A 24,179-nucleotide genomic window follows, 5' to 3' on the forward strand; every position below is an offset into this window, starting at 1 on the left:
CTAGTTGATTTACATACAGTTGTGTCTTGCATCTTGGTTTCATAGTATTTTCTGATACTGTCTTCTTTAAATGTTCAGTTATGTGTATTTATGTTTCTGAAATCTTATTTTTTTTAGGAATTGAATCAAATACTTATGGAGACACCGCCAGTTTGGAAAGGATCATCTAAACTTTTCCGTAATCTCAATGAGAAAGGTGAGAGATGAGAATTTATTTTTCCGAAACAAATTATTACAAGTATTATTTTTAATATGGCTGAAATAAACTTGTATATATAGTCTGATTTGCATCTTCGAAAAGTACAAAGATTCTTTTAAATAGTTGAGCTACACAAAWTTATGCCAGCTGACCCTGGGTCAGCTTGAGTGACCGCTGTCTGTTCTTTCTGATCTTCCTGTTTCTTCTTCACTCTCTGTGCAGTTGTCATTTCAGAGCATTTCTCCTGTAACATTCAGAGATTCAACCAGATTCATATGACAGCCCATAGCTACCTATACCAGCAGAAACAAAAGGAGACAATACTTCTAAGGCTTTTTCTATTGCTTTATTCATACCTGTGACAGACTCCTTGACAATAGTACTTCCTTCCTTGTTTTTACAACAAAGAAGGTGTCATCAAACAAATTCTAAAATACGTTCTTTGTAGATTTATTGACTGGCTGTTAGAAAATATTGCACCTCTCTGTATCCAAACTTGTGAGGTGTCTGATTTCCTGATATCTGCTAGTCCAAACAGATTCATGTAGGCCTTTGAGACAGAACTTCTGCAAGATGCTGGGTAGAATACAGAAGATACAAAGCATAAGACTTTTTATTTAAATGCCTGCATTTATTTTTGTATTGTTGATCTTCAGTGTGCAATGTTTAAGGTGGCATTAAAATACCTAGTATTTTTAATTTAATGGGACCAGATTTTCAATTAAGAGACAAAATGCACTTGTGTTTACCAAGCACTTATTAAAGTCAAGACACGTATTGAAACAGCAGGTATCAGAGGGAGCATTATTGAAGTTCTAAAAGAGGAAATGTTTACATACTGCTGAAGAGTGCTCTCGTTCATTATAGATGTGGTTTTAGGAAAGACAAACAAATACATAGTTTATATGAATTTCCAGGAATCTAATCAGCTTCCAATGAAGTCGCTGTAGCTATTTATTCACATTATTTAGTGTATTCTTCCCTAAAAAAAAAAAAAAAGACAAATACAGTCATATGCACACAAATACCATTATACATACTCAAATGTGTAGAAATGCATCTTTTGATACATATATCTAATATTTGCAAGTTTAGGAAGGAAAGACAACATAGACCTAATATGATATATCATTTTTTTTTCTTCAGGTGTAATATCTTACACAGAATATTTGTTCCTCTTATGTATTTTAACAAGTAAGTATTTGGGAGCAGGGGAGGGGGGCAACTCCTTGCAATTTATGAGCTGAAAATATATTCCTGTACATTAATTGAAACACTGTTTACTTTTAGGAAAAAAAGTGTATAATGCATCTCTATGTCTATTTGAACCTCTCCTGCCCTACTAAAATCTGATGTTATGCTTTAAGTGCTTTCTTATCTGAAACACATTTTGTTGAGCATTGTGAAAGTTCAAGCAGAAACTTCAGCAGAACCCCAGTTAAGAAATTGTTATGTTATTACTGTTTTGTTCCATTTGTTAGTGCATGATAATCATATCTATTTTTCATTTTTGAAAAATTGCCCAAATAAAGTGTAAATGATTCTGTRATTTGCATATGAAAATAAGCAGTGTTATGCCTTGCATTCACTATGTGCACCTGTTTACCAATTTAAATTGGTTGAGTAAAATTGCTTTTGTAAACAGATGACAAATAATATCATAGAAATGTATCTTTTCTAAGCAAAAGGACTGATCTTTTTTTAATTTTTTCTTTTTCTGGCAGAGCCACATGCAGGTTTTAGAATTGCTTTCAACATGTTTGATACTGATGGCAATGAGATGGTGGACAAAAAGGAATTCTTAGTGGTAGGTGTATTTTCAGTCTGAATATTTTTCTATAATCTTGAAATTTGTTGTTTTTTCAGATATTCATTATTTTTACAGTGTACTTGTGTACTGTATATGTTTTTTTCTTTGACATTTAATTCCATCTGGATCTGCTTAATTGCTACTGCATTCTCTAATAAATAGAGTATTAAAGTAGTATTGCTRTTCCTAGGGTCAGTAGAGTTATTTGATTGCCACGATGATGAGGGAACCTGGGAAAGAATATTTTTCTTTGAACACTCTTCACTTTTTCATGCCTTCTTCTTATGATCCCCAAAGAATCGATAGTGTTACATTATGTCAATCAACATTTTCATCTGTTTTAGACAAAATCTATAATGAAATAAAATACAGCACTTGTGCACAAGTTGAGCTAAATAATTCTGATGTGGTTTTGAGCAATGGCGGGAGACCTGGAACTTGGAAACTTTTTGTATCCGAAGTTTTATTATACTACAAACCTGAAGTATAGTGTTTGTCAAAGTAGAGCTTTTCTCACTTTATTGTTTGAACAAAGCAGTTCTCTAGATTGTTTTGTTCATTATTTAAGCATAGTGTGGTGTTTCCTTTTTTTTTTTTTTTTCTTGTTAGAAATTCAAACAGTTCCTCTTTGCTTATGTCATAGGGGTGAGGTCAGGGAACAGAGGGATTGTGTTCCCTTGTTACAGGAGATCTTGTTTTTGCTGCTTTCAACAGTCAGTCTCATTACCTATTTCGAACAATGTTCCTATGAAAGTACTCCCAGAGCCTTTCACGTTCACTCTTCTACTCACTGGTATCCTATAGCGCTCTTTATGAACAAAAGATCCATTTCCAAAAGTTTAGCAAGTGCTTTAATGATGAGTGCAACAGAACCCTACTCCCTCTGCTTCTGTGGCTGGAGAAATATATCCAAGGGTGCATTACTTTTTTTCAGATTTTTTTTTATTTTTTCATTTACTGCTACTTTTCTCTCCTCCTTGATGGCTTGTTGCTTCACTTTTCACAAGGTATTTTCTTTCTGCTTCTATCTCTTCATTTACCTTTTTTTTTTCTCCTACAGTTTTGGATTGCAAACTGTATAATACTCAAAGCCAGGGATCTCAGCTAAAAGCCCTGCTATCATGTCTCTTTTCTTGTCAGGATAGGTTACAGTAATTTGTGCCTCTAGTTTGGCTAAAACAAAAAAAAAATGAGAAAAACATACAAATGTCTGTCAATTATTCTTTCACTCAAGAAGAGTTACTGTGATACCCTGTTCAGTGTTTGCCTTACAGGAAATTCTAGTTAGTCACTATAGTCAGATTTGGAAATTCTTAAAAATCTGATTCCTAAATGCATTTGCTGTTTGATCTCTCAATACAGCATTTGTTTATTTCATTTCTGTCATACCGTGCAGGATAATTTGGTGATCCCATTGGCTTAATTRGTTCCCTTCTCCGAAATATGTTACTCTAAAATTTAAGACATCTGTGCAGAATTTACCACATCCATCTCGCATTCAGATCCCCACACAGGTCTGTGTGCATTTAACTGCAGTATCAGGGCTGAATCAGACTTTGGTGGATAAAATCCAGTCTTTGAACAACTGCCACAACTGCGTAGTTACGGTAGCACCATTGATACGCCACCAGTTTGATGTTTGGTTCAGAAAACACCATGTTCTAGGTCAGACAAATAGTGCTCCCAAACACAATTATTGGCTTGATTTTGAGGAAAAAAACATTTGCAATGTTTATTGTAGTTATTATTGATTATTGCATTATAATGATTATTATACATGCAAAATAGCCTGAATGATAGATAAGAAGAAAATGGTTTGTTTTGTAGCTGCAAGAGATTTTCAGGAAAAAAAATGAGAAGAGAGAAAGAAAAGGAGATGAAGAAAAACGTGCGCTGCTTGTGAGTATATTAGTTGCAGTTGCTAGTTGGATTTTTTATTTATAAATCTTTTCTTTAAAAGAATATATATTTTAAGAATAGATAGATAAAACCCAGAATTTATCCTAAAGTGCAGTTCTTAAAAATATACTTTATTGTCTTAACAGAGAATAAAAACATCTATTGTATATTTAAATGTTATGTACTGTTAAAGTAGCACTGTTTCCACTCAAAGTCTATATATCTAAGTAAACTGAATAGTAATGACCCAATATTATTGTCTGTGACAGTGAGAGATCTTAATGGTGAGATCAGACTGTATTCTTTATTTATCTGCTTACTAAAACTATTTATGTAGACATACTAATTCTGATGCTTGTTATTAACGCAATGGTCTTAAAATAGCTGCTAAAATGTGATAAGCAAAATTAGATTTTATTTTTTTTAATTATTAATTACTATTCATGACCAATGTGAAATATTTGAGTTAATTGTATTATGTGAATAATTTTTCATGCAATGTTGAATACTCGTTCAGTGTCAGTTTTCAAATATTTTATGTATATGAGAAAAGTAAGTAGGGAATATAGAAGTTTGTGATCTGTCTGGATGAGAAGAGGTGGCAGCAACAGCTTCTTTTAGGGATGACCAAATAAAAATCAGTGGCAAGCCTTTGTCAATCCCACAGCAGAAAAAGTACGTTCATTTGCAATGTGCATATTTATGGCAGAAATTCCTCATAATAAACGTTTTGATGTTTTACAAGGCGTTGTTATGGTACCCATTATCCTTTGAGAACCACARTTTCCAAATTTCAGATCTTTGTCCTGAAAAAAAGGTGAAGTTTGAAGTTCAAGAGTTAACATTTCTTAAAACCTTCCTGACCAAAAAAAATGAGATCTTTTCCTCCCATCTTGAAAGACCTATCTTTCTCTGTTTTAAAAAAAAATTGTTATATTATTTTTACATAATTAAATAGCATTGTTTGCTAACTGTTCAGTTAATACTGTTGAATTTCTCGCAGACTGTTTATTCTGAGCAAAAGCAACTTACATCCAAAAGGAGAGCTTTTGAGAAAGGTAAAGAAAGATTATAAAATGGAATATTCCTCTTGACAGCTGTCTCAAGTCTAAACTTTATTTTTGAAAATTTAAAGAATGAGATTGAAAATGAACAATTTGCTCTCCACTGCCTTTTTGAATGAAATGAAAACAAAATATCTAATGATATCTAAAATGATGATATGCCTGTCTTAACCTATTCTATTGTCTTTATTTTTTTCCCCTTCTTTTGGCTTCATTCTGACATGTGATACTTGGCTTGGCCCGTTTTTGCTGTATGTCAGCGTCTTCAACTTTATGGATATCATACTTCTACTAACAGTGTATGTACTCTAAGCATTTTCAATTTATGCAGTCTACACCAGTGAGGTGAAATAATATGCTGCCACAAAATTTGATGTTTATGCAGTTAATTCCTTCTGATTGCCGATCAAAACGTGGTGGACCTTTATTTCCACAAAAGCTTGTGTGTGTTTGATAAGGAATKTAGAAACAGGCAAGCCTGCCAACAGGAAGGTTGCTCTCTGATCAGGTAAAATGACGGAAAAATATTCTGTAGAAGAAGGATAAAATACATAGTGAGAAATTGCAGACCTGGTTTTGATGAACCTGTATAAGTTACATCCTCCAGCAGCAGTCATTAGTCCATTCAAGGAATACTAGTTAAATTGTTTTACCACTTTCTACTCAGGGGAAARAAAAATCTCTCTTCCTGTTTCCTTCTTTTTCAGTGCTTGACTTACAGACAAGCAAAAGTTAAAATTAGCTTTTAAAATCTGGGKTTTTTTTGTAACTTATTTATTCATTTATAGGAATTCACAGGTTTATTTCCTTGAAATCAGCACACACAATTTGGGCAATATGCAGAAARGAAATCTGTTGAATGAAAAGATGCAGAGTCAGAAAGGACTTGGATGTTGCAAAGTATAGAACAGTACAGGAATGCCATATTGAGTCCTTTTACTCATCACAGTCTTTTTTAAAAATCTGGGTTTTTTTTTTTTTGGCAAGTGTCAAGTTCTGTAAGCAATATGATGGGTATAAGTGCAGTTTTAAATGAGTTAGTTATTTCTGTATTTTCATTTGCGCAAGTTAATTCTCTTATGTCATGTTCTGGTGCATACTGCAGATGTGTATTAAGACTAGTTCAGCGTGAGTTGCATGAGTGCTTTACTAGCCGAATGGCAACTGAAACATGGTCATTAAAATGCACATGCTCAGAGGTACTAACTGCACTGGCTAAAGAAAATCTAATAAGAGAAGAAATTCTATGAATACTTACAATACATACATATAACAGAATTGCATGAATTACGTGTATAAAAGAGTGAAGTTATACATATACATGGCTCAGTAAATACCAATGGGTAAGTAAGTGTCAGAGAGAAACATAGGACATATTACTGCCCAACAAGAGAAAGATAAGACTAGAATGTTTCAAAAATGAGTATGATTATTGTAGTTTATCAGTTTTCTTTGATCATAAGTTGCAGTGAGATCTGAGTGATATTGTAAAGAGGACAAAACAACACAATTTATCTTTTGGAAGCAGTAGTAAAGTTGACAAAAAATTCAAGTTATTAAGCATATTTCAATCCAGCAAATACATTGTTATTTTCGGCAGCCAGACACTTTGTATTTAATGTCTTAATATATTTCTATCTTCTATATAAAATTACATATTGACCTAGTGCCAAAATCTTGTTACTTCTGTGATATTAAGAACATCATTTATATAAAATATTAAATAATTATTCATTTACAAGTATTTTTATATAGAAAATACATCAGAGGCAAATAATCACAAGACAGTCCTGTAAGTATTGAGTCCCATTAGATTGGTAAGAACCCTTAGATAATACTCTCATGTAAGTGTATTACTTCTGGATGTACTTATTTAGTAAGAGGAGCATAGCAAAATCATATTCACTGAGGAGATACTGTGCCAAAGAGCATTAAGGAAAAACAAAAACTAATGTTTTTTAAAATTTGTGTGGAAATTTATATGAACATATGTTCATATGAACATATATATATGGCATATATATATGGCATATATATGTCATTTCAACTGTTAAATGAATGTCATACATTTAAATTTCCATGGTTCATGTTATGCAGAATGCATAGGCAAAATAAATCTTCGTTCATATTATGCAGAACTCATAGGCAAAATAAATCTTCCTTCTGTGCAGTGTTCTTCACAGTAACAGTGGCTTTACACATCATAGAGCAGTCCCATCAGAATCTGCAAACTCCATGATGGGAGACATTTTATGGCAGTCAATTTTTAAGAGAACAATATGTGCTGACTCAGGGAAAAAAGGGGGAATTTTTTCATTTGTAGGTAGGTTAAAATCATTCTGTGACTTCGTCTTGTGTGTCCGGATGGGCACAAGTAGGGAGCACTGAAAATAGGAGATCTATTTTAGATTAACTTGTGGAGAGAAAGGGAAAAAAAATCAATCTTGATAACCCTAGCCAAGTTCAGGTAGCCTTCAGCTCTGTTCAAGATCATCTCCYGTAAATTCCTTTGGGAATAAAAAAGTGAAATATATAATATAAGACTCACTGCATGATAAAAGGAAGCTTAATATAAAAAAGGACCATTTTTTCAGATGATTCAAAAAATTACTTCCAAAAAATGATACAGATATGTTAGAATGAAGAAGTAAGCATATTTGTAGTATAGATAAATACTTAATTTCTGTGAAGTTTGATCATCAGACATGTGTAATATTTKGTTGATAAGCACATTTCAGTTGGAAAATGAACTTACTAGGCTTGATTTTGCTTTTTTCCTTGCTGCTGCAAGAATATCACCTTGATTATGTGCTAAAATAAAGTTTTACGTTGCTAGTTAGGTGGTTGTGGTATTATTTTGATAAAGGAGAAAGCAAATTTTATGCCATAAGAATATGAAATAATATTTTTCTTAGAGAACAAAATTACTGAAAAAACAAGAGCCAGATACAGAATGTATATGCATGTTGTCAAATGTACTTTAAAATACAGTCTGTAAATTATGTTATTTGAGAAAGTGAAATCTGGTGATGCTTCTGGCACAGCCACTTTATAAGTAACAGGCGAATAATTGGAATAGCCCAGCATTGCTTTAAAAAGTATCTTTGGTTTACAATTAACTCTGTGTAGAGATTTCTCAGGGTAAAAACAAAAGAACAAGCCATGCTTTTGAAGATTGGTTAGTAAGAAAAGTCTGTAAACTGTTGCTTTGGTGTTCCTTGATTTTTCACACAATTATGCTTCTTGCAACTTCTGCAGGTACTTAAAACAGAAGGAGAGGACCTTGTCCCCAGAAGCTACTGGGATACTTTGAGACGTAGCACAAGCCAAGCACTCTTTTCAGACCTTGCAGAGGTATAAGGCAACCTCTGTCTCTGGTCCATAAACACATCACTCTTTTATTTATTTCTCTTCTATTTGTTGTCCTATTTTATGCATTTTGTTTATTTTCCTCATTTTAGATTTATTTTTTGTGAAAACCTGAGAGTCTCTGATGAAACGTATTTGTTTCCATGCATTGCTGATGTTAAGATTGCCATTTCTAAATAAAAGCAAAGCTACCTTTTGAAAGAGCCGGGGAATGCAGTCCACTTAAGTTCTTATTGCAAAAAGAATTTTCCAAAAGTAGTARTGATAATATTTTAGTTACAGTAGTAATTTAGGAAACCTTTTGACATCCAGAGATGTGATGACTTTAATAGAGTTGTAGCCTTTTAAGCTTCAAATCTTTAGGCTGCTTTCTGGGCTTTAAAAAGTGCTTTTTATGTACAGTATCACAGGTCATCTTCATAAAAGCAATATGATGCAAAGATTAATTTAAATTTGTTGGATCAAACCAGGAATGTTTTAAGGTAAATAAAACAATTRGTTACATTAGTCGATCTCTTTGAATGTTGCATAATCATTATGGGAGACTACCAATATTACAGYGTCATCAAATTAATTTTCTCAATTCTCTAAATTCCATAGTAGTGTCATGCTCTGCTTTAAAATAAATGAATAACAGATTCTTATTTGTACCGATCATTTATGAGAGTCACAAAACCAGAAGATTTAGATGTGTTAGGCCCCATATGGTGATGCTGATTGCTTTRCTGGTCGTACCAGTAAAGGACACGCAGCAGCTCCCTACTGACTCCATGGCCTCGAGTCACAAGCTTCATAACCAGAATCATAATGAGAAGGGAACATAYAGACCCAGAAAGGTCTTTTTGCTTGCTTCATAAGCAATGCATGCTGCATATTAAAATTAGTTTTTTATCCCTGCTGTTCCTATTTGGAAGCTATTCTATAATAGAGGACTTTGAACTTCTTCTAATTTTCAACTTAGATTTATTCATATTCCCTTTGTATCAGTCTCTCCTTTTCCCCTTCTTTGGTGTTAATCTTCTTGCTCATGATCATAATAGCTCTGAGTTCCCCAAGTATCAGATAGCCCATCTCTGTTCCTCTTAGTTTGAATTCATCTGCCTCTGAGCAAAACTATCCTTGATGTTACAGAATTGAATTTAGGCTSATATTTATAGCAGTAGTTCATAGCAATAATGTATTCATTGTGATCCTAAAGAAAAAAAAATACACCGAAATACATCTTTTCCTTGTTTTTAAATTGATGAGCTCCTGAACTATTAATCTAGTTACTAGTCCGTAAGGGGTGGATTTATCCCACAGACTTTTATATAGAAGCACTGATGTTCCAGGCTTCCTGTAGTCAGTTAAGGACCATACAGCAGGGCTCTTCAGTCTCTTTTCATTGACTCTTTAAGGAGCTTTTAGGCACCTGTTCGCTGAATGAGGTGTCTTATTGTTAATCTACAACTAACTGGAGGAATCATGTTCAGATGGACTTAAATTTGGAAATCTCTTAAAACCTTTAGTTTAAGAGGAAGAAAAATATGTATGTTGTTAGAGATGCTTTATCCTTACATCTGTAACCTACAATGGAGTTAAAACTYCTAAGCAACAATGTTAAACATTGATTTAAATTTGCCTATAAAATGTTTTTAAAAACCTGTCTGCTCACTTGCTAATCATTTTATAGAGACAAATCGTATGTCCTTCATTTTCTGCACGGAGAAGTTGCCACTTCTCACCATAAGCATTTTTATCTTTCTTGGCATAAGATTGAGCCAGCTGGCTCTCCTCCGTGTTCTTATCTCACCCAGGTACTTCCACATCTGAATGATATTATAGCCATCTGTGCTAAAAAACAAGTGATATTGGAGTCTGTGTTGTCTTACAGCCTTTCAAAAAGGTCTTGTATAAACTGAAAAGGAGAGTAAATAAGGCTCATTCTTGTGAGACTCAACTTACAAGACCTCTTTGGGGAAAAAAGAAAAGTTATTCATCACACGTGGTATCTTTTGGAGACAGTTGTACAGCATTATTTCTGCCATTACTACTTGAGCAGTTCTTCCCGCATGCTGCAGCATGCCACTTGCTACTGAGTTCAGTTTGGGGATCTGCTCTGAAATGACTAACTGAAACAGGAAATTAGTAAGGKGGTTAGAACACCTGAAAATCAAGGACTGAGAAAGAAAGCTCATGTTAATTGGAAATAATACTTGCTTTCATTCTCAGAATGCATTCATACAAGTAGACTATCACTCGTGAGTTTAAGTTGCTTTTCATTGAACTTCTGTGATCTGGAGTATTGAAATCTGGATCTCTTTGATCCAGATCCATTTATTGCTCTCTGGGATGGAGAAATTGAGATGCAGAAAAGAAAAGATTTTCCCATTATGCCACAAGCTGATGATGGGATCAAAGTGGTTGTCTGTTCTATATGTCTTTATACCTATATTTATTTAACAGATAGTGCAAAAGTAAGAAGTGAGATGTTTTTTATTTTTATCTAAAAGATTTTAAAATATATTAAAGCAAAATAGGGCTCTGTTAAATTATATGGAAATAAATGTGGAAGCATAGTTTCACTTATGTAACATACAGAATTTACTTTATTTGGGAGACAAAACAGTAGCTTTAAAGAAACAAGGCCTTTGTTTTTACCCTTATCTAAGTTACATAATTCTATTAATGCAAAAGAAGCACAGGAATAGTTCTTAGTTGCTTACAGTTCCGTGGAGAAGCATATCAGGTTGGGTTTCTGGGGTGGRTTTTGTTTGGTTGGTTCGTTGGTTTTGTTTAAATTGTATTTATTTATTTATTTTATTATTATTTAGTGAGGCTGACCAAACGGGAAGAGACTTAGAGATTTTATTTTTAACGCTTTTTTAGATATGAGTGAATGTAACCTAATTCTAAGGTTGTGAAATGTTTTTATATGATGAAAGGCTGTAATTTAACATTTGATATCTTTTCAGTGTGCTTGAGGGAGATTGCTTGAATGTACTTAGGGATTTAATTGTTTAAAAGACAGAGGAAATCAGGGTATCTCCATTTCAGTGTATTATGTCCTGTAGTGGAGGATAACAATATAAAAAGAAAATAGTGATTACTTTTCTGAATTAATTAGCTCCCTTCAAGAGCTGAATTGCCGTATTTGAAGGACATGAAATATCTTTCTATGTATATATATACTATGACATCTTATTTCTCCCTAGAGAAAAATAGGAGAATAAAGAGGGAGCTAGACTACATGAAAYATAATCTTGAAAATCCTAAACTGATTATACTAAACTGCAGAAGGATCTCTCTCCTATTTCTTCAGTTCTTGGGTGATGAAAAGAAAAGATTTATGTTGTTACCACCTTGGGTTTTGCTTTCTTTATGCCCTCAGCTGTTGGAATATACGTGTTTTTACTACACAGAACATTTTAAATTTTGTGCAAGCCAGTATGTACATTTGAACATAATGTAGTTTTGATCAGGGAATGTGTGTTTTTTGAATTACTGCTTTGCACAGCCTTACTGGGTCTCAACTTCAGTGGGGCTGTGAGCAACAACAGAGACTTCCTAGATCTGAAGATTAGTTACATTAAAAAAAAATTCCAGCTGTTTTTGCTGCAGGCTCTTAGTGAAGACATTCACTACACAATATGTGATGAAGAAAATTCAGTATTTTGTTTGCATATTGAGAAGGACTTGTAGTCATAATACCAGGAGTTTAGTAGYTTATATTTAATGTGTGTCGTTCTAGGATCACATTCTCAGCATCAGTTGTTTGCTATAAGCTATTCATCAGCTCTAAATCTTTCCATTGCTGTAGATATTCTAGTAAACCAACTCTAAAATACTTCTAAAGAATGACAGAGATGTTAAATTCAAAAAATACTGTCTTTCAGAGAAATCCATTTAGACTCCAGTGCTGTTCAAACAAAAAATACTGTCTTTCAGAGAAATCCATTTAGACTCCAGTGCTGTTCAAACAGTGTTTTCCTCTTTGCATTTCTAAGTCACCGTGGACAGAAGGTTCTCCCTAGGCAGGTGCAGCAAGGAGCCTGAGTTTATTCCTTCTTCAATGTCAAATGTTGGCAGATGTACATTAATGTCAGAAGGACATTGCCTGGTATAATACTGCGGGCTATTAAAGCCTTCTCTTGCTGAGCTATTTTCCTAGCTCTTCAGTATACTAAGAATTTCTTTGTAAAAGAAGTAAAGTTGATGTACATACATCCACAGTTAAATCTGAGTATGTAGTAAAAAAAAAGTCATATTCTATATATTGATTATAGTTAAATTGTTTTTATTTACACATTTTACTCTTTAATGTATAAGCCGTCAAAATTAGTTGTTTTCTAATTCTACGATTTACAAGTTTGTAATTGAAAAGTGTTATTACATGTTCAAAGATACATGTCTGGKGCAGAGACCCTATACACAACAAATAAAGAACATTCTTACATTAGTTAATCAAAATAAGATTACTTAAGGGGAATTTTTTTACAAGACTGTTGTTTTAAATATATTTTGGCAATAAGAATTAAAGTGTAGTCTAAATGTAGTTTAGTTCTAAGAGAACTAAATCAAGTACATCTGATTGATGTGAGTGTTGTTTGGAACATAGTCCCATACTTAATCATTCTGAAATATCAAGTAAGAATATATGAAATAACATCTTTTAATCTCTGTGCAGATGCATAGTAGAAAGGAAAGGAGACTGCACAGGTGTCATTTGGATGGTTTGCCTGAATGAGGTGTATTTTTCTTCTTCCTTCCTTCCTACAACTTCTGCTTTCTTTCTCCATGCTTCTTTTTTTTTTTTTTTTTTCCCCTTCATCACTATTTCTACTGTGTGTTGTACTGTTGCTTTAAGGGCTTTAAACGAAATGCACCAAACTACCTAATGCTATTTTGTGTGGAAATTTGTATGACTAAATTTGTCTAACAGCCTACTAAAATCTTTTTTTAACACTGTAAACATAAAATGTGTAAACTCTYTGACTACAAGGGTCTGTTATCCTGATAAGCATTCATGGATTGTACTTCTATAGCCAATCTTTYTTTTTTTTTCCCCACAAATATTTAAGCGTGCTGATGATATTACAAGTTCACTGTCGGATACTACACTGCTGGTACACTTTTTTGGCAAGAAGGGAAAAGCTGAACTGAACTTTGAAGATTTTTATAGGTGAGTCTCAGTTTTATGAACTCCTCCATGTAAAGAAATACTTTGTTACGTTTTATAATTAGTACAGGTATTACTAGGTACAATGTGTATATGCACAAATACAATTTATATAGTGTGTAAAATACATTTCTGTATGTTTTTAGTTTGTTTTTAMCCTTTTGCCTATGTAAAATGCATTTCTGTATATTTTTAGTTTGTTTTTACCCTTTTGCCTAGGAATCTGTTGCAAGCCACTGGAAGGTCAGGATACCCAGCAAGAAACACCCTTGATTTGAGCTACACATAGTTCTTACAAGACCAATGATGCACTAGGAAAGAGTGTTGCAGGCAGTGCCTGCAGACTGGGATCCTGGCAACCTGCAATAAGAGCGTGTTGCAAGTCATGGTAGATAATGAGCTGACAGAAACTCYGAGTGAAGGACTGTGACCATAGAGCTACTTTAATTCTTAGATGTATAATTAGGACAGCACATAGAATCAGGGAAGTTTCACTTCCCTGCTGATGCATCTAACTGTTTTATACTGTGCACGGTTTTGTTGCCCCAGTTTTGCACTGTATGTTGTTAAATTGCAGTGAGTTCATAAGAATGTTGTAAGAACTTAAAAAATTAAACAAATACAAACTAGAAATAAATTAGATTTTAAACCTTGTTAAAAGCCATTGTTAAAATTGGTTAGACAGAATGTCAGYATCGAAAGAGGCTTTAGCAGATTTACAGTCAATGCTTTAAACARGGAACTAATTGGTAAAATGCTATTTGGTTTTATATTACATGTGTTTTAATGACAAGTTTAGTAGAAATGAAAAGTGTAATTGTTTATTGGTATTTATGTTTATGTTTTAGATTCATGGATAACCTACAAACTGAAGTTCTAGAGATTGAATTCCTTTCCTACTCTAATGGGATGAACACCATCAGTGAGGAGGACTTTGCCCATATTCTTCTGAGATATACAAATGTGGAAAATACATCAAGTTACCTGGAAAACATGCGCTGCAGGATCCCCGAAGAAAAGGTAGTTTAGCCAGCACAGTCATGGGTGGCAGCATCAAATCCTGGTGTCTTCAAGGTGAAATCATAGCCTTCATGGACTGTATGTGGCCTCTGTCCCTGATTTCAGCAGCACCAGGATTTTATCCTGATCATAAGTTTACATCTTATTTTTCATATAATTTACTGAATAGAAAGAAGAAGAGTAAATAACAACACGTTATGTTCCTTAGGGTTTAGGAGTGTTTTTGCAGTTTAAATAAGCAAAGCTCCATATTACATTAAAACTCAGTTCAAGCAATAACAAACGTAAGAGTTGGAAGAGATTTTTTTTCTAGAAATTAGTCTTATTTAACAGTTTTTTTCCRGCAATGACACATTAAAAATACTTTTCTGTGTTTTCTCTTTTTCATTGCTACCTGAATGAACCTCTCGTCAGAATAAACATTGACACACTCTATCTAGTTCTATTTTAGTTTCAGTAATGGGTCACTTGTGCATAATCATTGATGGCTTAGAGTTTCTGACTCTGAATTCAGAGATAGAAAAGATAGCAGCAACAGTAAAGATCAGGAGGTGGCTCATCCTTCATTTGTTTAGCAACAAATGTCTCTTCAGAAGTGTGTCTGTGAAAAATGTGGTGGCAACTGAATGCTTCACTAGTAATCAGAAGGATAATGTTACAAGTAGCCCTTCAAGCAGGGGCTGTTTTGGACACACTTCCTCTGTTTATGTTTATAGAAGGATCAGACTGGTCTGTCCTAGAAATGTGACTCTTTAAATGACCATATATTTTGGGAGCATTGACGGTAGAGCTTTTGAAGTAAAATAGTAAATATGTTTGGATAGTTGTGGACGTTTTTAAATTGGGAAATTGCATTGTAATTTAAAACAGTGAAATACTGTAAAATGGAAATTAATAATGAAACRCCCACAAATTATTATAAAACTAGAATTGTAATGTCCAAATGTGTGTGGTGTAGAACTGTATCACATAAAGTTACTGTGGACTGACTTGTCATGACTTCTGCTCACCTCCTTCTGCATTTTCTCCTTTGCTAGCATTGCAGAGTGCAGCAGGACAGAGATCGGCCAGCCACAACGTCTGTGTGAATACAGGGGGCAGAAAGGGACATACTGTTTTCATGTGATCACTAAATAGCTGTTCCTCTCCCAGGAAAAGATGTTCCTGAGAAAGAATTCTAACTCTAAAACACAATATTTGGGGATCTTCAGCTTCTACAGCCATGTCCAGAAACCAAACTTGTTTTAAGGGGTCATGTTAGCTCTAAACTGGCCAGATGTTGACTGCCTAAAGGGAACGATCCTGTCTTCTTTCCTCTTTTTTTTCAGCCTTGTATTTCTGCCACTTCTTTTGTATTCACCCGTACCTTCACATGTAGCTGACTTCGCAGCTAAGAAACATTAGTCTGCTGAGCTGGTAGAAGCTCCCTCCAAAAATTAAGTTTTCCATTGAATATCTGATTCATTCTGGGTTGTAGAGTAGTTAGATCCARTGCAAGCAGTGAGCTACAAAAATAGCTGAAGAGTGGGAAGGAAATCAGTGCTGCCTCTTTCACACCAGATTAGGTATAAAATGAAGCAAGAAGATTGAAATCACAGTTCTGCTCACTGACCTTCTGAGCTTATGGCCTGGCCTTTGGGACACTCAGCTTAAGCTATTGCATCAGAGATCTGTGCAGCTTTAAATATTTAAAGGCCAAGACACTGCCACAGAAGTTGTATAAAGCTACTTTCTTAAGTTGCCAGGTGCTTTTTGTTTAAGGTGAACTCRGGGTTAACACATATATGTTTGGAAAAAAAAGAAAACAAACTGTTTAGGGTTTGTGTAAAGACAATGATATACATATCACTTAACATAATAAGAAGTGATGCAGTCCTAGGGAGAGAGAACTAAATGTTTGAGTAGTAAGGGTAAAGTTGATTAAGTAAATACAAGTGCAGGTGCTTTTATTATATAATTTAGCACACAAAGTGTTCTTTGAAGTTTCAGTACTTACTGTGTGTCGGAGCCTGTGAAGCAACGTGACAGTCGTTTGGCAGCGCGCAGTCGTGGTGAAGGGTTCGGCTGGCAGGCTGCCTGCTCGCAGGATGTGCTCCTCCTTTCACTAAGTAGATGCCAAGCAGTGATTCACTGAAGCAGGCATCTTGAATTACTGTGATTATCCACCTCTAAAGAAAGTTTATGCTTTTTTTGACAGCATCGGTGCGTTAATATAACAGTTTTCTGTGCTGTGGAAAAATATAGTCTGTGCAAAGGAATAAAGTTCAGTTTCCTTTCATGTGGAAAATAAATAATTTCCGGTAGGAACCTGGGAAGCTGTGTAAATAATTTCATAATTCAAAATTATGCAAAAATTATGCAAGATAATGAATGTTATTACAGTTGCCAGCTGAACAAAAAGTGATCCTAGGAAAAGACCTCCTTGCTGCCTCTTTTGTGTTCTTTTATCTTTCCTTTTGAAAGGAATTACATATCTAGGACTGCAGATGATTTCAGTGGAAGTTGTAGAACAGTTTTATTTGGAGAACATTTTTTTCTCATTTTTAAAATATTGTGGAGACTATACTATTTAGCCTGAACCTGTGTCTAGAAAGTAGTGCTCTTCCACTTGTTTCTCTCTATCTCCAGTATGACTTGGGATAAGTTTTCTTAGCTACTAGAAATCCAGAAGCTGCAAAAGGGCTTTTTTGTAGACTCGTGATTCTTAGTCTTTGCAGTGCAAGAACAGCTTTCCACGTTGACTGATTACTGCCTGTAGTTGTGTGGAAAGAGACAAGACTTTTGCAGTGCCTCTTACGATATTTCCCACATTCAATGTTTACCAGACACATTGGTTTAGATTAAGGATTTTAAAAAAAAAAACTTTGTGACTTAAAGCTATCATCTTAAGACATTGACAATTAGTTATTACCTATATTAGGGACTGCTGCTTTGCCATAATGCCTAAGAGCACTAGTTGGGAACTGAGCTAAGTTCACTGAGCTAAGAAATCACATAGTGAGAAAAGCCTTGCAATATAATACAGTGCYTGCAGTGTCAGTTGAGGACTTAAGTAATTATAAATGTGGCTATGTTTAAAYCTCACCTTAAAGCAGAGTTTAAGTTAGATCCCAACATGGATATTATTTCATTCAACATACTTGTGTACACACATACACTTTTACCTGTGTAAAATGGTAGTTTGTTTTGAGCAATCAACATAATGCAGAATTCTTAAATTAAGTTGACATGCAACTGCAAAAAAATGTTTTTTCACTTGTCACTTCTGTTTTTAATTCTAACAGTGCTAATATACATATCGTTCTTTTATTCATTAGGGTATCACATTTGATGAGTTCAGGTCATTCTTCCAATTTTTGAACAACCTAGAAGACTTTACAATTGCAATGCAAATGTATAATTTTGCAAGTCGTTCCATAGGTCAAGGTAAGAATTTATAAAAAGGTGAAAAGTTGTTATTTTTTTTGAAAAAGATAACAAAGCAAATTGTATTCTTGCATAAGTTTACCTGGGGAGTTTAAATTCATGTGTGTGTTTTGTTTTTCTTCTGATACTTTCCTTATGTAGATGAATTCAAGCGTGCTGTATATGTAGCCACTGGGCTGAAGCTTTCCCCACACTTGGTGAACACAGTGTTCAAGATCTTTGATGTCGACAGAGATGACCAGTTGAGTTATAAAGAGTTCATCGGCATTATGAAAGACAGACTTAATCGAGGCTTCAGGGTAAGGATGCTGATTTTTTTTTTTTATTTGTTTTAATTTATTTTGCTATTAAAATAACCAATAGCATGAACTTAAACATGTAACTTTTATTGAAATCCTGAAGCAGTCAAAAAGATTAAATTTCTTCTAAATTTCTAGGAATTTTGCTATTAGCAGACAATACACATAAGGAATAATGTACCTTTTTAGAAGTACACGTTTATTTGTGCAGAAGTACACAAAGCCGGGTATCAGAAGTACTCCACATACTGCCATTTCTTGTATGTGGTGCAACTGATAAGTTGGTAGCTTTAGAGCTTTAACAAGGATAACTGTTATGTCTGGGATATGTTCAGGGAAGAGTCTCTCACTCCCTCTCTCCCCATCTTGTTCAGCCATTTCTTGCAGAAATTTGCATAGGGAAAAAGCCTGGGAATTGTTTCAAACCTTGCAGTTCAGGTGAAGGTGTAGACCGTGGTGCCCTCTTCAGGTTCTTCGTAGTATAGAAAAATATGAGAGTAGCGTAGAAAAATTTTAGGGTCGTTAATTTTTATATTTTAACTGTAGAAAGTAGATTATAGAAATAAAAAAGATTGTATTTGTGAACTTCTTTATTGACTGGTGTTAATTGAATAACTTTTTTTAAAGCTAGTTATTGATTCACAATATGGGAATGTATAAAGCTGATCTCAGAATTTATTTTAAATTAGTTTTAAAATGGTATTTTTAGAGTGTGATCAGTTAAAGACACATGTTTTCTTCAAATGAAAAATGGTAACATTTTTATCAAAGTGTAAAATGTTCTTCGATTAACAACCTAATGCCTTAAACAGAAATTTTGAGCTTTAACTTTTCCATAAGAACTATATAAAAGTTCCTAAATTCACATTTCAGAATGTTATTTCTGTAATATAATTTTACACATTTTAATTAGCTTTCTAAATATAGTTTGCTAAAATCATTTTAAGACTTTCTGTTAAGTGATGTTGAGCTTAGCAGGTTATTTGTTATTTTTGTAACATTTTGGTCTAGTGTAAAGAATGTGGATAACAAGCCCTGTATTTGTGACAGACTTACTTCCTTGTTGGTCCTCAAATCCTGTTCCTATGCTGTGGAAATAATGATTGTTTCATAACCATTTCAAGATGTTCAGCTGTATGTTTTAATTGTTACTAATCGTAAATGTGCAGTGTATGTTAATTTAACCAGAACACAGTCTGCTTACTAAGCATCTTTTGTAAATATGCATTATTTGTTTCTATTTCACAAAATGCATGACAGAAATCACATAAAAACCTTAAGGATCTGTATCATAGAGCACTGTTTAGCCTTGGGTATGCATCTTTTTTTTTTGCCCTAGGCCACTTTAAAATATCCTAATGCAGTATCTTAACCAACTCTACATGGTGATTGTAATTCCTATAACACAGTGACCAAAAATACTTTTTTTTCACCTTTTTTTCATACATGCCTGTATCCAGGCTTGTCATGTTGCTCATTAGAGTTTATTGTTTTGTTTTATATACAGATATGTACACGCACACACACAGATAGTATTGTAAAAAAATTACAATATCAAATTTACTTATTAATTATCATATCCACTAAGTTTTTGTAAGTGTCACAAAAAATGGTTTCTTTAGGAATGGGTAATGGTGTGTATATTAAAAAAATCACAAAAATCTGCCTTGGATTTTTGGACAAAGCATATAATATGTAAGAATTTGCTGCCCAGAACTAACTAGCAGAAAGCATTATTAATTATGGCAGCTGCAAAAGATTTAAGACTTTGGTCTCAACTGACAGTACAAATTGTCCCTAATACATCTGAACTTTAAAAGTTATACAGGATTTAGTGTGGCCAGAGCAACACTTGCTCTTGCTGCTACACAGCTCAATGTTGTCTTATACTAATCAAAATTAACTTTTTCTTTGCTAATACCACTAACCTTTTCTTTGTTAACAAATACAGACCGCATTTATATTAAGATTTTGTAAGTTCTGTTAAACCAATAAAAGATGATAGCTTCTGCTCAGGCAGTCCACATGTAAGTTTTTGTCTTGCCAAAGTTTAACCTGTTCATGAAAGGTAAATGCCTAATTCTAAGGCAAAATATCTTATAGTTAATGTCTGCTGGAATCAATGCAGTTGTTGATTTCCAATCTAAAACATCTAAACAGATTAATTTAAAACAGAYTTATAATTTGATCTATGAGTTTGCAATTAACACCTTAGTAATTCATTTTTTTTTAAGTTGTTTTACTGAAATATTTGCCAAGAAGAATCTTGGGATTATTATATACCTTGCGTTTAGGATCAGATATTTTAGAAAAGGATTTTATGTAGCCGTGTAGTTTGACTAAAGCTGAGTTATACAATTCTGAAAGGTCAGTACATGCTAGCTTTGTCCTATTTCAAAACTTAGCTTATAAATACCTATATAATTTATAAAGTTGACGAAGGTTAGGTCCTATCTCACATTCAAATTTCATAAATATTTGTTTTAACCTATATTTCAGGTTTGCWTTAGAAAAATAAAATGTCTAAAGAATTCTTGAAAAGATATTTCAGTCTTCCTGAAATTACAGTAATGTGGTCTGAAAATTTCTTTTTTGGCTATTTTGAAATGAACTGGTATATTAAGCTGCCATCAAGTGGCCAGTCAGAGCATTGTCATAAGCTTATTAAAACACACAGACATGAGAAGTTTTTTGTCTGCTGTTTGGATTAAAGTAGTTATCTCCAATATTTAATTAAAAAGAAATATGTAAGCAGATCCCCCTTATAAATTCCATTCTAAACTATTTGCAACTTAATGACTAAATGAGAAACATTTTAGCTAGTACATACTACACTGTATCTACTAGCTATTTCCCACTTAAACCCATTTGTTGTATTTTCATGATACTGTTGTCTTTTGCTTACCTCTGGCTGCCTTCACATGTTGTCTGCATCTGCGCACTTCTCCGTCTTCTGCTCCACAGGGCTACAAGCCTATTCAGAGATACACTACTTTCAAATCCTGCGTGAGGAAGGAGCTCTATAGCAGATAAGTCACGGTATGTGTTAGCTGCTCCGTCTGGGCGTGCTGGCATGCTTGCAGGAATGGCTGAATGTTCAACCGCCGCCGCTTTGTTTCCCATTGCAAAACTCAGGAGGAGATTATCTGAGGGCAACCAGTGCAGCAGCTCAAAATGTCATGTTGTGTTTTTGACTGAAGAGGTAGGATTTTACTGTGGAGTTGGCACCGAGTAACTCMTGCTGTCGCTGTTGTGTAAGCCAGTTGCTATTTTGTGCTGTTTGGAACAAGGTGAAGTATTATTTCATAGTTTCTGTTGCTGTTTTCTGTCCGTCTGTTCTGTGACCACTTTTCAGTATTATCTCTGTTACCTATSACAAATAAATGTTTAGCAATGAAGATCACAACATCAGAATTTTCTCTCTAAGAGCTGGTTAGCAACTTGATTCTGCTATGATTTAAACAGTTATACTTTTTAAAAAAGCGTAATGTGTTTTGAGGGCCATTGATGCTATGCCAGCAGTTCTCAGTGGTAGGTACTGTGGCCAGCATGGCCATTCCTGTGTAGCATGTGGTAACATGAATACTCATTTTTGTAATTAAATTGTGCTCTGAGAACTGCAGTGTGAATGTTCTRTAGTCTATCATGAAACTGCTGCCACACTTTGACCGCAGCAGAAACATGTCAGTAAACATTCAGAACTTTAAACCTTATGTGAACTGAGAGTTTACTTCTCTGCCATTTGCTAAAGCAATTTGCTTTAGTGGCATTTTTTTCCTGATCATTTTTAGTTACTCTAGCAGTTACTTCAAATATTGTTAACAGTAAGTCCTTGCAGTGGGGAGAAACAAGATGCCTGTCACGACAAACTGACCGTGCAGCAATTTGGAGCTGATGTGGGGTGACCTGCTACATTGGTCTCGCGCACTACTGAGCTGCCAGGCTTTGGATACAGTTTCCCCACTGCCTGGAGTTCTGGAACTGTGCACGATACTAAGCTCAGATGTTGTGTCTAATAATCCTCTTGGGATGCCTCCGTACATCCTGAAACTGCCTCTGGCTTTCTGAATCCTCCCATTCCCTGCAGACTCCCCTCTGACCACGTGCAGGCCAGTGAGCTGCCCAGGGCTCTGCCTGAGATGCCTCCCTAGCTCTGAGGCAGCAGGCAGGAAACCAGGAACGCAGAGTAGAATCTGGGGCGTCCTGTTTATCCGAGGCGATGTCTGCTTCCCGCACAGTGGAAACATCTGAGTCAGGAGGGCCCCTTTCCTCAGACCCCATCACTGCTCAGACTGGGAGCCCACCAGTTCACTGGCCCTGCTGATGGTTTTTTTTAATAGGCTCCTGCACAAGAGAGGGAAGAGAGAGGGGATTTATCTCAACTACTCGCTCAGCTCCTTGGCAGGAATGTGTGCATTCTCTTGTGTTGCATGTAAAACACAGCATAGTAGGACTTTTTCTTTAGTATTTTGATCAACTATTAGCTAAACATTAATCCCCTTTTTTAAGTTAGACTTCCTCTGCAGAAGTATAAACCCAAATCCTGAAGCATAATATGTGAGGAACAGAAAGAAAACTTTGTATCTTTACAAATTATCCATTTTATTCTCCTAACTAATATGAAATATAAGTAACTAATGAGACAGTCATACAAAATTTTAGTAATCCAACATGCCAGTTACATAAGAGGAAATTCAGTGTTTAAGATTAGTTTTGTGTAACTTCACCTCTTTGAAACTCAGGCTTTTCACTCCTCTTTGCTTCATAGAATCACAGAATATTCAAGGCTGGAAGGGACCTCTAGAGATCATCTAATCCAACCTTCCCGCTCAAGCAGGCACACCTACAGCATGTGGCACAGGGCGGCATCCAGGCGAGTTTTGAAGGCCTCCAGAGAAGGAGACTCCACAACCTCCCTGGGCAGCCTGTTCCACTGCTCTGTCACCCTCACAGTAAAGGAGTTCCTCCTCACCTGGAGATGGAACYTCCTGTGTTTCAGCTTATGCCCATTTCCCCTTTTCCTGTCACTGGCCACCACTGAGAAGAGCTTGKCCCCTTCCTCCCTGCATTCTCCCTTCATGAACTTATACATGTTAATCAGATCCCCTCTCAGCCTTCTCTTCTTAAAGTATCTCTCCCAGTGCTTCTCTCCCAGTATCTTTTCAAAAACATTACTTCAGGAGTATTTTCTCTTCTTTGTCCCCACTGATTCAGCCACAGCCTGTATGATTGTTACATGCCAAGTATTATATGAACTGTAAAGCCCTCAAGATAGGGAGCAGCTCTCAGAAGAAATTGGTAAATGTTGTACAGTCATGATGCTTTCCTAATACTTTCAACAGAGAGAATGTGACCAAGGGGAGCAAAATACAGTGACAGAGAAGAATCCAATATCTAATCATCAAGCCTATTAAAATTATGTAGGTAACAAGAAGAGAGTCTGTGGTAAAGAATCAAGTGTAATGGTCTAGACATCTTGATGGATGTTTGAATTCAGGCCAAAAGTTAATTCATTCATCTGTTGAGACAGAGTAACCTGAAAAAAAGTCAGTATGAGGTGTGTAAAGTACCCTCCTCCCTCTTGGCACCTTAGTCACTTCCTGCTCTTCACTTGAGCAGTTGCTGCATGTTTCTTGTAGTGAGTTACACTGGCATATCCCGCTGTTAGCTAGCCTCGGCATCCTGCATCTAATTGAAACTTTAGCTAAAACATATCTTAAGTGTTTTGGAGTTAGTTAACCATGAAGGAGAACGGAATTGTATATTTGCCATGTCATGGGGAATGAAAATGAATTTACGTAATTCTAAAAGCAATTCTTTTGTAATTTAGTTTTTAAATAGAAAAGAGCATAAAGGCTGAATCATCAAAAATTTCAAATTGAGCATTTATTTCCATTTATTAGTTAAATTTCAGTCTGATTTAAAAAGAAACATT

At 34.8% G+C, this 24,179-nt stretch overlaps 1 protein-coding gene and 1 long non-coding RNA gene across 2 annotated transcripts in view; one reads left to right on the plus strand and one right to left on the minus strand.

The window, feature by feature from the left end:
• MICU3 (mitochondrial calcium uptake family member 3) overlaps window positions 1-24,179 on the plus strand; it is a 31,926-nt gene that overhangs the window by 4,224 nt on the left and 3,523 nt on the right. Inside the window, exons 3-12 of the mRNA XM_026033478.1 lie at window positions 118-196; window positions 1,346-1,393; window positions 1,924-2,006; window positions 3,837-3,908; window positions 5,233-5,271; window positions 8,231-8,326; window positions 13,402-13,502; window positions 14,348-14,519; window positions 17,837-17,945; window positions 18,087-18,244. Of these exons, the coding sequence (XP_025889263.1) occupies window positions 118-196; window positions 1,346-1,393; window positions 1,924-2,006; window positions 3,837-3,908; window positions 5,233-5,271; window positions 8,231-8,326; window positions 13,402-13,502; window positions 14,348-14,519; window positions 17,837-17,945; window positions 18,087-18,244 (957 nt within the window). The remainder of the gene's footprint in view (window positions 1-117; window positions 197-1,345; window positions 1,394-1,923; window positions 2,007-3,836; window positions 3,909-5,232; window positions 5,272-8,230; window positions 8,327-13,401; window positions 13,503-14,347; window positions 14,520-17,836; window positions 17,946-18,086; window positions 18,245-24,179) is intronic.
• On the minus strand, window positions 14,633-16,535 carry LOC112942535. Its single transcript, XR_003248401.1, has 2 exons — window positions 16,516-16,535; window positions 14,633-14,680 (listed from the first exon to the last, which is right to left on the minus strand). It is a non-coding gene; the product is annotated as an uncharacterized LOC112942535 (long non-coding RNA).

Source organism: Nothoprocta perdicaria, unplaced genomic scaffold (genome assembly GCF_003342845.1).
Source record: "Nothoprocta perdicaria isolate Ctin4 unplaced genomic scaffold, notPer1 scaffold_13, whole genome shotgun sequence".
In the NCBI taxonomy this organism is placed as follows: Eukaryota; Metazoa; Chordata; class Aves; order Tinamiformes; family Tinamidae; genus Nothoprocta; species Nothoprocta perdicaria.